The sequence below is a fragment of the Colius striatus genome, chromosome 21, assembly GCF_028858725.1.
Source record: "Colius striatus isolate bColStr4 chromosome 21, bColStr4.1.hap1, whole genome shotgun sequence".
In the NCBI taxonomy this organism is placed as follows: domain Eukaryota; kingdom Metazoa; phylum Chordata; class Aves; order Coliiformes; family Coliidae; genus Colius; species Colius striatus.
The window spans coordinates 9,456,072-9,470,787 of record NC_084779.1 but is presented as its reverse complement, the minus strand read 5'-3'; the positions used below and the strand labels follow the sequence as shown (position 1 = coordinate 9,470,787).

The 14,716-nt window shown below is 49.4% G+C and overlaps 1 protein-coding gene across 4 annotated transcripts in view; it reads left to right on the top strand.

Moving 5' to 3' along the window:
• MEGF6 (multiple EGF like domains 6) overlaps positions 1 to 14,716 on the top strand; it is a 78,481-nt gene that overhangs the window by 5,076 nt on the left and 58,689 nt on the right. For all 4 annotated transcript variants that reach the window (XM_062012859.1, XM_062012858.1, XM_062012857.1 and 1 more), the window contains exons 3-4: positions 1,771 to 1,880; positions 10,538 to 10,642. In XM_062012859.1, coding sequence (XP_061868843.1) covers positions 1,771 to 1,880; positions 10,538 to 10,642 — 215 coding nt within the window. The remainder of the gene's footprint in view (positions 1 to 1,770; positions 1,881 to 10,537; positions 10,643 to 14,716) is intronic.

The window sequence follows — 14,716 nt, the reverse complement described above, 5'->3', positions numbered from 1 at the left end:
TGGCTCATTCAACATTTTCTGTGCCAGGGACTCCTTAAAACAAGAAAGAAAACAGAAACAGGGAAGATAAAGTATCTCCTGTGTGGTTCTTTCCAGTCTGTAGCATCCAGATATCCACAGGAACTGAGGCTGTCAAAATATTTGCACCTCCTTGAGAACCCACTTGGGCTGACTTAAGGGTCTGAAGTGTCTGATGGAGCTCACCAAGACTGGTGGACATGAAGTTGTTCAGGGTGCTGTTGAGGGCAGAAAAGATCCTGAGATTAGTCCTGAGACTTCTTACATTGCTGTTTCTTGTGATACCTTTTCCTCCTCATTTCTGAGCCTGTGCAGGGCAGATGGAGGAGGCTACTTGCTGCCATGCAGTCCTTCTCATTTGGGATGAAAGGACAGTGCTTTGCAGAATGGGTCATGCAGTGAATGCTGCTGTATCAGCACCACCCTGCACCCATCCTGTCCCCTCGTGCACCCTGCCACCACGGGAAGCCCCGGACTGGGCTGCCAGGTGGCTCTTGGGCAGCACCAGGATCCAGATGGATCTGTGCCTGTAAATTGCTTTTTCAGCTGCTTTGGGAACATGAGAATTTCCCACATAATTTGTTAACAGCTCACACAAAGAAATGGCTATCTGCTTTTATTTTTCTCAGCTGTGCTTCCACGTGCTGATTGGCACCCAAGAGTGGCCCAAGGTTCCTCTTCGGGAATGAATGGTTCACAGTTATTTAAGGGTTGTTCTGTAGAAACATTCAGACAAAATCAAACAACTAGACTGAGCTAGGGTAAATATTTTCAGGGGACACGTACAACACATCTGCCCTGCCAAATATTTGTTGTTGTTTGCCTGATTTGCTTTGGGGAAGTAGTTTCATGTTCTGCCAAAGGAGCTCTTAAGAAATTGGCTTCAAAAGTTTTATCTGCGTTTGGATTTGTCACATACACACAGCATCAGATTTCCAGGGAAGAAGTGCTGTTGTTGTTTATTTATGCTTCAGATCAATCCCTGCTTTACTACCCCAGCTCCCACCCTGGAAGTAACTAGTAGCAGTTGTTAAAGGGACCTGAGCTCAGCATCCCCTGCCAAGCCAGAGAGGCGGCTGTGCCGGCACGTCCCGGTGCTGCCCTGGGCTGGAGGGGGCTGGTGGCTTCTTTGGGAAGGTGGCAGAGATGTGGCCACGTGTGTGGGGTGGCCCCTCTGGTACTGGCTGCAGCACTGGGCTGGGCAGTGTGGAGTGGAGGGTTCTTGCAGGATGCAATGGAGGGAGAAACAAGCAAAAAGCCCTTTCCATCAGGGAATGGCTTCTGCCAGCCTTAACATAGGAGCCTTGCTATTTAAAACACATCTGCATGGAGAGCTTTTTGAGTAGCTCGGTATTCCCATCAGGATTCCAACCATTTCTTAGCTCACCAGCCCCTTGGAGACACCTGCTCATGCTCACCACAGCTGGACTGGAATACATTTAAAATGTCAGTTTCCTTTGTTAACAAGTGGTTTAAGAAAGGAGCTCAGAGCTGTGAAGTAGTTTAGAAAAGGAAAAAAGAGACAAGGGTGTTGTGGGGACCTGAACACTTGAACCCCTTGTTCCTGATTACATTAAGAAGTCTTTCCTTAGCATCAGTGGTTGTTGCTAGCCCAGGTGGAAGGAAGTGTCAGCACATTTGAAAACCCAATTCCTCATCGTATTGCCACCCACAGTTCGAGTTACAGCTTCCCTTCTTTCCAGTTTCCTCATTCTGCAGGAATTAACCTTGTCTTGTTTTGTTGTGTTTCAGAACTGCCTATTACACAGGCTACAGGCAGGTGTACAGGCTCAAATACCAGACTGTGTACCGGTGCTGCCCGGGATGGTCCCAGCTCGGAGGGGACGTCGGCTGCCTGCACCGTGAGTACCTCGCTCCCATCACACTCTTCACTTGCTGCTCTCAGGGTCATTTTATTTGGCTGAGCGTGCTTGTTTCAAGTTCTGTGCCTGCAGTAAATGCTATGAAATGCTCTAGGGGAGTTTGTTGTGTCCCCTCTGTGGACTATGTGTCAGAGGGTTTTTCTCTGCCCAGGAAGCGCTGTGTGTTGCTCTCTGCCTTTGGAGACTTTCCTCATCGCAGCATGGGAGGGTCTTCAGAGTCTCATTCATTTATCCTGTTGCCAAATGCTACTAAACGTTTAAAATCAAGCCCAAACTGGTGTTTCAAACGGTGCCATTGGCAGATGCTCTGGAAAGCTGTAATCCAAAGCCTGAGTGGACTTCTCATTATGAAAGCCAGTGATTGCTGTCTGTGAGTGAACGATGGCTCATTTGCTGGGTGCTTGGTCTTACTCAGCATTTGGGAGAGCTGCTTCCTTGGAAGAGGCAGCCTTTGACTAATTGCACACAGGCTGAGAAGTTGGCCTTCAGTTCTGGCCTGCAGAAGGCAGGGAGTTCGGGCTGGCAGTGTGTGAGAGGCTGAACCCTCTCCTTCTGAACCCTCGGCTGAGGCTCGCAGTGGGATTCCTTCATCAGCTTGTGTATAGAGACATACAACTCCTTGACTGCTTTGGAAAGGTGTGTGTGTGGATGTCAGGTACTGGGTCTGTTCTTTTTAATACTTGCTGAGCTGGAGATAGCCCTGCCAGATTAGAGATCTCTGCAGTCCTCCCCTTTGCTCCTTCCTCTAGCCAGAGGGTGAGTGCTCTCCTTCGGGTGGGATCCAACAAGGGATGTAGCAGCATCAGAGCAGAAGGCAAGCAGCCAGCATGGGTGAAGTGATGACACTCAGAAAGTTTGAAGCAGAGCCCCAGAACTTGATTCTTTTAGGTTCTGTGGCTGGCTGACTGTCTCTTTTTTTGTTTGCTCTACTGTAATTCTCTGCAAAATAGACATGAAAGTATCTACTTCCCAGCTGCAATATGTACTCAGATTTGTGAGTCAGGCTAGGCATGTGCAAGTATTAGTATATAAGATGATTTTATGCTATTATTGCAGAAGACAGAGGCAGCATTATCCTCATGGGCCTCATATTCCTGTCTCCCCTTCCAGGCTGCTGTGCTTGACATTGCAGGCAGATGCTGTGTAGCTCCCAGCTCCTTCCCCTAAACCCTGCATCCAGCTGGGGAAACATTTAACTTGAAACTTTGCTTTTGAGATGTTAAGAGCAAAGTAAAATCTTCTCTTGAGTCAAACAAAGGTTTATCTGAGCACATGAGCAGAAATAAATGTCACCATCAAGGCAGAGTCGCACACGCTCCTGTGATGTGTTATTAATTCTCTGCCTAGTTGCATGATGGAGCTCTGATCTTTTCTGAACTGGGCTTTGGAGGGGCACTCCTGCCCTCACCACAGAAAGGCAGCTTTCCTTTTAAGTAATAGGCAGAGAAACCAACAAAGCATTCGGGCTCCGACCCTGCCTGGCCATCAAGGGGATGAAAGCCAGCCGTGTCCAACCCGCTGTAAAGGCGACTGTGATTGTAATTGACCTACAATACAGGGGAATGTCTCCCACTGCTAGTCCCCTTTTGTTCCCAGGAGAGGCTGCCCATACCTTCCCTGGCTTTGATGCTTGAAGCAAAGGTTCAGGGAAAAAAAAAAGGTATGTCTAGCAAGCAATCTTTATTCTTCCCATTCAGCTGCTGCAGCACGGGAGAGCAGCCCCACTGTGCCAGAGGAAACTCCAGGGGTGCTAATAACCCGCTGTCAGCCAGCAGATAATAACCTCACGTGAACTCAGAAAAGTGCCTCTGTAATGGTTTCTCCTGCCAAGGAAGTGAGTTAATTCCATCCAGGAAGGAAGCAGAGGAAAGGAAAGAAAGCTGCTCAGGGCATGCTCTGAACTCCTCATCCTCATCCCTGGGAGCAGCCCTGGGAGGCCAGCAATGGTCCTGCCCTGGCAGAGGCAGAGGCACCCTGGAATAAAAGAGAGGGAGGTCCTGCTCTTTTGGAGACAAAATGCTTTGTCTATGCCTGTTAATGTCAACTTTGCTGGCAATGTGAGGGGTAAGCTGCTGGTGTTTATTTTCTTGTCAAGCACTCCTGTTGCTCCCTTTTAAATGGCTCCTGTTTGTGTTTTCTCTGTATTATTCCTACTAGATGCTTTGTGGCTGGAGTGTAAGCTGAGGAACAGGTTACAAAGTCCTTACTTTTCCTGTCCATCTGTTAACCTTTATATTTCAAAGTGAGACTGTGGATGACATGGTCAGTTAAGTGATATTTTAGCAGGAAGAAGCTGGTTGTTCTGTCCCCAGACTGTCCTGGAGAACACTTCTGGTTTGTGTGCAGCTAAATCCTCCTCCTGAAGATCTCTCAGCTTTTGGTTTGCAGGGGTGTGATGACTTTTCCTGATGGTGGCCTTGACAGTACGAGTGTGTTCTGGACTAGAAGAGAGTGTAGGAAGGACGGGCAGGGGGAATGAGGCCGTAGATATCAGGGAACTGCTCAGACAGGGAAACACAGCCAGGGCATAAGGTATGTTAAAGGATTTTCTGGTCTGTATATAGCAATGAGGAGACAGCCTGAGCTCGCTGGTGTAGCTCTGCTGAACACAAAGAAGCTGTGCCAAATATGCCATCAGGATCTGTGGCCCTTCCTGTCCATCTGCAGGAATCGTTGGTCACGTTCCAGGAGCACAAAGTTGGGGAAGGCCCTTGCTGCTGACAGCTTAATTAGACCTGCTGGACACTGTGCTGGAATCACTCAGTAGGACATCTGAACTGGCTTTCCCTTGGAGGCTGGCACCTCTTCACTGCAGAGCTCTCACTGCCCCAAATGCTGGGCTCTTCTTCACTTTTCCTTACAATACCCCAACCCATGTGATGTTTTCATTAGGGGAGACTTTCACCACTGCAGACTGGTGTGTAGCTGGCCAAGGCCTGCTGCTTTCTTCTTGTTTCAACATGACATACGATCTGACATTTGCCAGTGATGAAGTGGGAGGTCCCAGCACTGTTGTGGGCATCAGTTCAGTCAAGTTCCTGGGGCTCTCGGAGCCTGTGCTGGTGCCTGGAAGCAGAGAGCTCGCCCCATGTGCTGAGTGTGCCCTTTGCCTGGGCTGCTGCTTGTCTGGAGCAGAAAAAAAACCCAAAAGGAGGTGTTGTACTCCTTTTCCCAAAAGGCAGGCTTGTGTCTTGGAGCACTTAGCTCTGTACAGTGGAGCCTGTACTCAGTGGCTTGGAGTGCATGGGCTCTGCTGGGAGCAAGTCACTTGGAAAGAGATGGCAAATCTCACAGGAACACCCTGTGAAACGGCACCAAGGCCAAATGATCTGAACACTGGTGGCTCCACAGAGATCTCATGGGTCTCAAAGAATATTTGATATCTTTGTCCCTCTCTTACTGTGTCATTTGAATTCGGGACAGCTGTGCTGGCTCCTAACACCCCTGGAGCTGTCAGAGCTCACCTTGCAAAGGCAGGGTGCCTGGGTGCCCTGCAGCCTGCCTGCTTATGGCCCCATCTCTTCTGGTGGCAGAAGTGTGAGGGCTTATTGCATATCCCCAGCCTCTGTCTCGGAGCATTCATCCGCTCAGTCCCGTTTGGGAACGATGAAGGTCACAAGTCAAGACACCCGTTGCATTTTTAGCATGGCTTGGGGTTCTTTCCTTCCCTGATTACTGATAGGATGACTTTCAGACTAAGCTGCTCAGTTTCAAGTGGCCTCTGAGATGCTACTTAAATTCCACATAGGCTCAATAACACAGTTAAAGCCCTTGCTGATTAGGGTGAAGGGCCTGCGTGTCTGGTAATCCCCATGATCTCTGCTTTCAGCTTGAGATGTTGAAAAGCTGGTTCCCACCAAGTTTGTAGCCCTTGGTCTGCATGGAGGAGCTGGAGTTCAGCCTCAGGCAACACGTCTGGGTACCTGGCCCTAGGCAAAGAAGGAGAATTGATGCTCATTTGATGAGGAGGTGGGAGGAAGCATCAGAGTGTGAGACAGGATGGAAACCTCTCTGAGCATCCCCAGGGGCTGAGCAGAACGCAGCTGAATTTGAACCTTCATTAAAAGAGAAACTTTTATTAGTCACAAATGGGCTGTTAAAAGGCTCCAGCATGAACTACCCGGCACTGACCCGCGTCTCTTCCTCCTGCCAGCCCTGCTCCGCCGAGGCAGGAGCCGCTGCAGCCCCGGGAGCGCGGCCGGCGGGGAGAGCAGCGCTGGCCTGTGACACGGCTTGGGAGGCTCGGCACGAAACGTGTTCGCTTAGCGCTTTCATTTCCCCATTAGGCTGCTTTTCCTTTGTACATCACCTCTTGGCTCCTGGAGGCTCATTGTTTTGTCAGCTGAAAAGTTTTGACTGAACTTCTGAACCTTTTGCCTGGGCTCAAGCCTAGCACTGGTGAAACTTGTATCGTGTGCCCCCCTGGGACAGCATCCTTGCCATGCAGAGCCTGGCTGGGCTGTGCTTCTGTGTCACAGCAGCAATGCTCTTCTCCATCACCCTTCAAGTCTGCCTCTTGTATGGGTTGTCTCCTTCTCTGGGGACATTCCAAAGCTGGATGAGTTCCTGTGTGCCCTACTCTAGGTGGTCCTGCTCTGGAAGGGGGGGTTGCACTGGATGAGCTTTCGAGGTCCCTTCCAGCCCTTGGGATTCTGTGATTCTCTGACACCCCAAGAATCCCACCTTGCTAAACCCTCACAAGAGCCCTTGTCCAGCCTTTCAAGCAGAAGATGAGGATGCTTTCTGTAGTTTGTGCTTCCCAGAACAGTGACATTACTCTCTTCCCAAGTTGCCATTGCATTGAGTGATGTCGCTCTGAATTAGGAGCTGGTCTGCAGAAGGCTCAGGAAGCACAGGGGAGGGAGACCCACTGCCCCTCAGCCCCACTGAGCTGGGAAGTAGGTTATTATGATTTCCACTCTGTGTGTGCCAGCCTGAAGCACAGAGCAGGGAATTGTCCCTCTCATTCAGGAAATCTGGGGCACAGCCAAGAATAACACCCGTGTCTTCTAATCCCTGATTTGTGTCACTGCAATTGCTTCTAATATTTTCCATTGTTGTGCTTTGGGCTGGGGGCTCAGCACTGCTGGCAAATGGGACATCGTGCAGCCAGGCTGAGCTTCACTGGGACTAAAGTCCAGTTTGTAGGTGACAGGTGAAGGATTCAGGAAAAACCAAACCACCTTAATGCAATTTGGCCACACAGTTCTATCTAATGGTATTGAGGCTTGAAGGAAAGGGAGAAAGCAGAAGACAGCCCTTCTCATAAGACTGCTCCAGGAAAATCTGAAGGCTGCAGCCCTGGAAAACCTTGGCACAGGCCTGGAGCTGGGAAGCTTTGGTGCACCACTCCCTGCCCAGCACTCCTGTCTCGGTGTGTGGGGAGGTGTTGGTGGCTGCAAGTGTCACACAGAGTGGTTGGGCTGAGCAGGACACTGGTGAAAAGGTTCCCTAAGTTCCAGTGTTGTGCAGCAGCAGGTCAGTGTGGGATCCATACGAGATCCCCACGGCCCCTGAGGATGTGTGGCTACGAGAAGTGACTAAAACACGAGATGAGAAGATAACTGCCGTCTTGAAACGACATTTCATCACTGTTTCATTAGCTGGGAGTATTTGAGCATGGGGATCTCAATGCTACCTTTGTGTTACTAAATAATCTGGGGTTTTTTGGAGGGAGGATTTGAAAAATCCTCAGATCCTTAAAAGAGCCAACACTGAGACTCGAGCACTTCAGCCCCCCTGCATCTGAGGTGCAGAGTTTGGGGAGTCTGGTGAGAATGAGACTTTGAAGGAGCTGAAGTTGTGGCTGGTGAGCCTTTGCTGCCCAGGTCATCCCTTTTGATTACAGGGGATGCTTGTAGCACCAAAACCTGAGTCCCGTTTGTGCAGCTGCCAGCAGCCCTGTGGCCGGGAGGGAAGGCTTTGCAGGCACGGCGAGCTGGCGCCCGCAGGCTCTGCCTTGTGCACACACCTCTGTCCTCTCTGATTTGCTGTGTGTGGCTTCAACTTCCAAATCACCTTTGAAAACACGTTGCTAACCTTGCAAATGGACCTTCTGGTGTGCACACAGTGCCCTGCCAACGTGCCCCCAGAATGCAAGCGCTTCCTTGCCCTGTCCCCTTCTGCATCTCATTTTTCCTCTGAGTGCACAATTGGTGCTCTGGAGGAATGTTTTGTGCCAAGTATTTGGAGCCATATTTGAAGCCTGCACAGGGTGCCTTCCCCCCTTACTTATAATGACACAACACGAGATGTGTAATCACAGACCTGCTTTTTCTGTTACTAATTAGTTACAGCTTTAGCCGGGTGAGAAGAGAAACCAGGGGGGCTCCCGACTTGCAAATAGGAGGGAGAAGTCACGGGCAGCTTGCGTGTGCAAATCTCAGGCCAGTGAGCACTGTTGTAATCGTTTCCAGGTGGCTCCATATCATACATAAGTTTGTAATTTAATCATAGGCTTTGTGTTTTCAGCCTCTATCTGCAAAGGTGCCATTTCATCCCTGGCCTTGAGCAGCATCCAGAGCCTCCTGGCTGGCCCTGAACATGCTTGAGTGACCAATGGCTGGTTCCCAGGCCATACCTACTGGAGATGTGTTTAATTCCCCAGCCTTAAGTCAGGACATGCAGAACTGGCAATGTTGCAGCTTTAGAGAAGGAAAACATGGCTTTTCCAGGAGTTTTTATGTATTGATCTGTTTGTTCATTCCTTTGTTTAGCCTGTCTGCACTCACGAGCCCAGGTCACCTTCACACAGGAGATGCTGCTGTGTTGTTTTCCTATGTGACATGAAGTTGGTGTGAGGAGTTGCAGACATGGCATGAGAGGGGCATGTGGGGCTCTGCAGTCCATCTGAAATGTCTGGGGCTTCTTTTTAAAAATGAATCCTTTAACACACTCCTTGCTCAGACTGTGCAGCTTTCAACAGTGTGACTGCTGAGGTTTCTAGGAGAAACCTTCCAGTTGATTCTGGAAGGCGCTTTTCTCGAGTGTGAAGAGCTGCTGTGTGTAGGTGTGCTGCATCAGCAGAGCCAGCTGCACCTGCCTGGGGCACATTCTGTCTGGAGTGAGGTCACTGACTTGTGACCAACTTACACTGACCCCCATGTGTGCTGTGGGACTGGAGTAACCCCTAACTCTCCCAGCAGGAGGAAATCACTGCTCTCATTTCTTCCCTCCGCTGAAGACAATGACAAATCTCATCTTTGCTTCGGCAGAGGGGCTGGCATCTTGCTGAGGGTGCAGGTTTGCAGGGTGATGGTTCAGTTACCCCGTTGGCAAGTCATTTCAGTTGGTGACTGTGTGGGCAGGAGCCCGTTTCAGCCAGCACACGATCCACAGCGTGAGCTGCACTCGGCTCCCTGGCCTCAGCTCCTTCTGTGCTTTCTAGTAAATCTGCATTTCAGAGCCAACAGGTTTGGGATCGCTGAAGCTGCAACACGTGGGTCCCAGGGCTGTGCTTGGCCTGGGGCTGTCTGCAGCCCAGGAGCTGAGCAGGATCTCAGGGCAGGCACCTGGGATCTGCTGGACCAGGTACTACCACAGTGTCTCTTGCACTATGGAAACAAGGGAAGTCCTTTCTGCTCCCTGTTTGCTTTGGCTTTTGGGAAATAGATTCCTACCCAGTCCCATTATCTTGGATTTTATTCCAGTTTGCTCAATGAAAGTGAAAAGGGAAAGAGAGAAAAGAGGAGGTGCAGGCAAAAGAAAGAGAAGAGAAATTGGCCGGCGACACAGCTGTGTCCAGACCAGTGAACAGAGAGAAAATTTCATTGTCTGAATCTTTAAATGGATTTAAAAAGGAAGATGGGTGCTTGTTCTGCGTCCCTACACTTTGACAAAGCACAGCACACGTGACAGCATCCCTGCTTACCAACGTTGCTCCTTGTGAGACCAGTGTTTTCTGGTGGGAAGTAGGAAATATCTGCTGTGCTTTGTGAGGTATGAGAGACCCACGTTTCGCTGGAAAAATGGATTCATCTTTGTGGGTTTATTGAGATGATTTGAAAAGGTGGATTTCAGAAGCCTAATTGAGCATTCTCTGTCTCTGTGTACATTTTACACTTCACTTGGTGAGAACAGAGAAATGTGGCTGCTCCAGCTTACTTCCAGTTTAGCTCTATTTCAGCCTGTGCCCTGTGCAGAAGCTGATGTCCTGTTTGGGCAGCCAGCTCTCCAGGAAAGCCCAGCCGAGGTGCAAAGCAACTTCTAGTGGTGTGTTCCTGAAAGGCTCCTACAGTTTCAAAACAAATGACTTCTCTTTGTTGCCATAAGATCTGATCTGGTTCTGCACAAGCCATTTCTCTGACTGTTTTACCTACCTGTTGCCTGGGAAAGCGTTATTTCATCCACAGCTCTGCTGATGTTTTCCTGGGAATTCTCACTTAGCTGCACTTTAAAAAAAAGCCCTTAGATGTTGCCTGAGGTATTTTACTTCCTACCCTGGGCTTTGAGTGCTTGGTGTGCTGAGTATTGCCAACCAAACAAGAGTCACCTTTCCAAAATGGTTCCACGGCATCGTTATAACTATTCAAGTTTGCTACTGGGCTGTGGGAACTTAATCAGCAACTGGCTGGTTTCTTAGTGCGTGTGCCCTTCTCTGGTGATCTCAGGAATGACTCTCTCCCCGCTCCTTGCAGCTGCCTGCAGTGCTGGGCTGTGTTTCAACGGTGGCAATTGCGTCGAGGGATCATCGCGGCTCTGTCACTGCTCCGCCGGCTTCCAAGGACCCCGCTGCCAGTACGGTAAGAGGCCCCTCCAGACTCTGCCTTTAGCCTTGAGTCAGCAGTGGAGAGGAGAAGGAGTGGAGGGATGCCCCAATACCTTTTTCTTCCTCTTTAATCCTAGCCATGGTTTTATCTGCAGCACTCCAATAATCCGCTCTCTGCTTTGTTTTGGCCGCGGTTTGAGGTGTTTGGGGAACTTGAGTGTTTGGAAAGGAAATGCTTATCGTGGCTTGCTGTGAAACGTAGCCCGTACTGTACAATAGCCTTTATTCCTGGCTGCCATCAGCACAGGGATTTGCTGGAATCAGAGAAGGAAGCTGATTAAAGTTGGGTCAAACAAAGGAACCCTGGGGTCACGGCCTGTGGAGTGAAGCTCAGCCTAGGGGAGCGTGGCAATGGGCTGCCACGTCAGAAGGTAAAACAGTTCAGCCCTGCCTAGCTGGATCAGTTAGATTTTTGGCTGGGCTTTACTCTGGGCCTGCTAAGCTTTATTTAATTAACTTTTGTGCAATATATGAATTCTCTCTTGAAGGCTGTTGAGTTTGCTGTGTTTGGTGACTCAGAGATGTTCTCATTTGGTAGCGTGATCGTTCCAAACCAGAGCTGCCTGCAGAGGTGCAGGCTCTGTGGCAACATGGAGTGATTTCAGGGGAGCCTGGGCATTGCCAGGCAGACCTGGACCCTCACACAGAGGCAGGGAGCGAGCTGGCCTCAATCCACTGCTCACTTGAGCTCTGTGGCTGCTTTAATGATAACAGTTTAAGTTCTACATTTCAAGTAAGAGGAGAGTGACCAGAGTCCAAACCATTTGTCCCTGCGGTGACACTCTCCTGAGTGTAGTCTAAACACTTATAATACTGCTTCCCTCTCATCCTTTGACCCCTGAAGGATTAGAGCATGGCTAATTCTCAGAGATGTACACCATCCTGCACTGCTGCTGAGGTTTGTGTTTGCACACATTACAGGGGTTTCTGAGGAACAAACAGCCCTTACATTGTCTCTGGAATTGTTTTGTCCTAGCTTCTCTCCTACAAATTAATAAATGTCAGGCATCTCCCTGGGCAGGACCTGAGAGGTAAGAACCACTTTCACATTTGGAAATGTTTAGCAATCCCCACAACTATAATTGGCTGCAGCTTTGAAAATAAAGCACACATTTCTGAGCCCCCCAAATGCTTTGTGAAAAGGACGTGGCTGGCTTATTTTGGAGGGGAAGAAAACACATCTGTGGCTCCACTGACCCCCCACTTGGACAAAGGGCCTGAAGTCAGTGCTTTGGGTCTGAAAAGGTCAACCTGTGATGGGTAAGGATTGACTTTCCTTCTACTGCCCTGCAAAGGTTTTTACAGGACCCCCATGTGAGGCAGCAAAGGACAATAGGGACTTGTGTCACCAGCCTGCCTGGAGCTGTGTGTGTGCCCTCAGAGCAGTGTGCTGCCTTCACACACCTCCCTGGGGCTGCTTGGGGCAGGGGATGCTGTAACCACTGCTGTGGGTCACAGCCTGCTTCCTTTCTCCTTTCCTGGGGAAAAGGATGCTCTGATCTGATCAGAGGTGGCTGTTAGAACTGTGAAATCATAGTCCTCAGTTAAGGAGCAGGTGTGGGTGAAGCTCCAGGAGCTGTGGTTTGGGCAGTCATGTGAAGCCTGACGGTGTGTGAGCCCTTCTGCAAGGGATAAATGGAGTTACAGAGAAGACAAAAATCCAGGGTTTTTCTGCCAATTAGCAAAATGTGAGCTGGCTCTGGTGTGGTTTGCATGTGTACTTCTAAGCAATCCTGATTATATGTTAGTTAAGTTCTGAGTGCGTGTCTGACCTGGACAGGGGTGTTGGGCACGTGCCATCTTTTGGAACCTGGAAGCGAGGAACCAAACTGTAAAACTAGATTAAAAAATAATAAGGAAGAGCTTTTGAAACTTACTGAATATCTGGCCTGTATTTTGAACCTTTGCAATGTCCTTACTCAGGATATGTTTTTAGTGGGGGCCCAGAGAAGCTGATTTGCTCATCTCTAATATGCCTGTGTCCAAAATGCTGGATACCTGGGGTCAGATCCCTACCTTCTGGCTCCTGGCAGAGCAGTGGGGGTGGGCTGCATTGCAGCAAACAAGGAATGGCCAGGGATACACAAATTATGGCTCTGCTGCCTGAAGTTAAAGGAAGAAGCAACCCAAACTCTTCATTTTGGAGTGAGCAAATTACAAGCAAGAGGGAAGAACAGAGTGGATAAATCATTCAGTTCATCAACTGTCAATTGTTCTGTTGCCTTCTCAAAGAGCAAAGCCCAGCTGAACTGGGAAGCATTCCTTTGCATTTGCAACCCCAAATTACTTTCATTCTGGTGTGATTTACCTTTTGAGCTCAGGGCAGAAGTAACCCCCAACACCCCCTTCTGCTGGGACGACTCCTGGCTGTTCCGAGGCCGTTCGTGTTACCCACAGAGGAAGGAAACAGATGGCTATAACAGACTGGGGACAGCGTTCCTTTTGCAGGACAAGTTACTTTGCAGCCATCTTCAGACAGCTTTCCCAGCTTTCATTTCATTCTAACCTTAGTTTCCATCCTGCTTTTAAACAGATGTTGCTCCTGAAAAAATCAAACAGACCAGGAAATGGCAGTAGTAGCACTGGTCTGCAGAAAATGGGCTTTTTGCTGCTCTCTTGATGGATTATTATTATTCATTTTCGTTATTGTGCATTTTCCAAAAGCCACAGTCCCTGCCACAGAGAATGTGCTGATGGAGGGGATGGGAAAGTCTCATCACAACTCACCCCTCCCTCTGTCTTCATTTCTTGTTGACTCCTGTGAATTATTTTTCTTGGTAAATGCTTTATTTGGCACATTTCTGGTGGAAACCTGTTTGTGTGCACAATCATCTTTTCTTTCTCTGTTAGCAGTACTCAGGGTGGTCGACTTCTGTGCTGCTCAGTCAACATCTGTGCTGGGTTTTAATGATAAGGCTGCTTCAGAGAGGACAGCTTTGGGCAAAGCCACATTAGGGTTAATCAGGGAATCGTTTCTTTCCTCATCTGCCACCTATAAGAGAAGCTATTCTGGTAGCTGAGATGATGATGCCTTCTTGAGAAGCAGTTCCCCCACAGTGGAGCTGTGTAGCCTCTGGCTGGGATGAATCTGTACGTGGTCCAGAGGGCTCCTGACGAGACTGTTTGATGAAAACAGTATGAAGGTACCTGGTGTGAGGGAAGGAGCTCCCCAGCCGTGTTCTGTGGTGTCATTTGCCTTCCAGCAATCCCTGTGTCTCATCTTAATGGTATCACTTTTTCTTTGCTGGAAAGAAATACAGAGGTGTTTGTTTTAAAGGCAGGACACTCTATCCTGGCCAGACTCTTATCAGACCTTTCAGCATGGGATATTTTCACTGGCCAGCCTAGAGCAGCAGTGACCCTGTGTTTACCCTGGCTGGCAAACAGGCAGTACCCAATCAGCCTGGCTTCCAGGGGTGAGATGCTGTCCTTCCTGGTCTCCTGAGCTGTTGAAAGTGATAATATTTGAGCACTCTCCATCTGCATTAAATCATCTCACTTTGAAGCAGAGCTCTCAGTAGGGCTGCTCCTGAAAGAGCCCTTTCAGGAAGGTCTGCAGTCCATCTTGTTTACCTGTCTGGGTTTCAACACCTTCTCTGTTGCCTCTTGCTTCTCGGTGGCTTTTTGATCCCTGTAAAGTGCTCTCAATGTAGAGATTTCACTTCTCCTTCTTTCCCCTGCAACATGGCATCACCCACCAGCTGTAAGTGGGGCTTTGCTAGTGCAGCAAACATGGGAGGAGGTTGAGCTGCACGTTAGGGTGACGCAGAGGCTGTTTCTGAGCTGAGGAGCAGCTGGGTTGTCCCAAACCCCTCCATTATCTCCCACGTCTGGTAGATGAAAGGGCTGTAAATGGAGTGTTTGAGGTTTGGTTTGGGCTGAGACTCTCTTTAGGAGCTCCCTTCTTTGAGCTTGGGTGTAAAAGAGCTTTCTGTACAGGGTCATTGCTGGGAGAATGGGGCATTGGAGAGCCCAGGCGCTGCTCCAAGCCTGCCCTGCCTTCCCAGGGAGCCCCTGGCCACCCGATGCCTGGGGCTCAGGGTTTGGT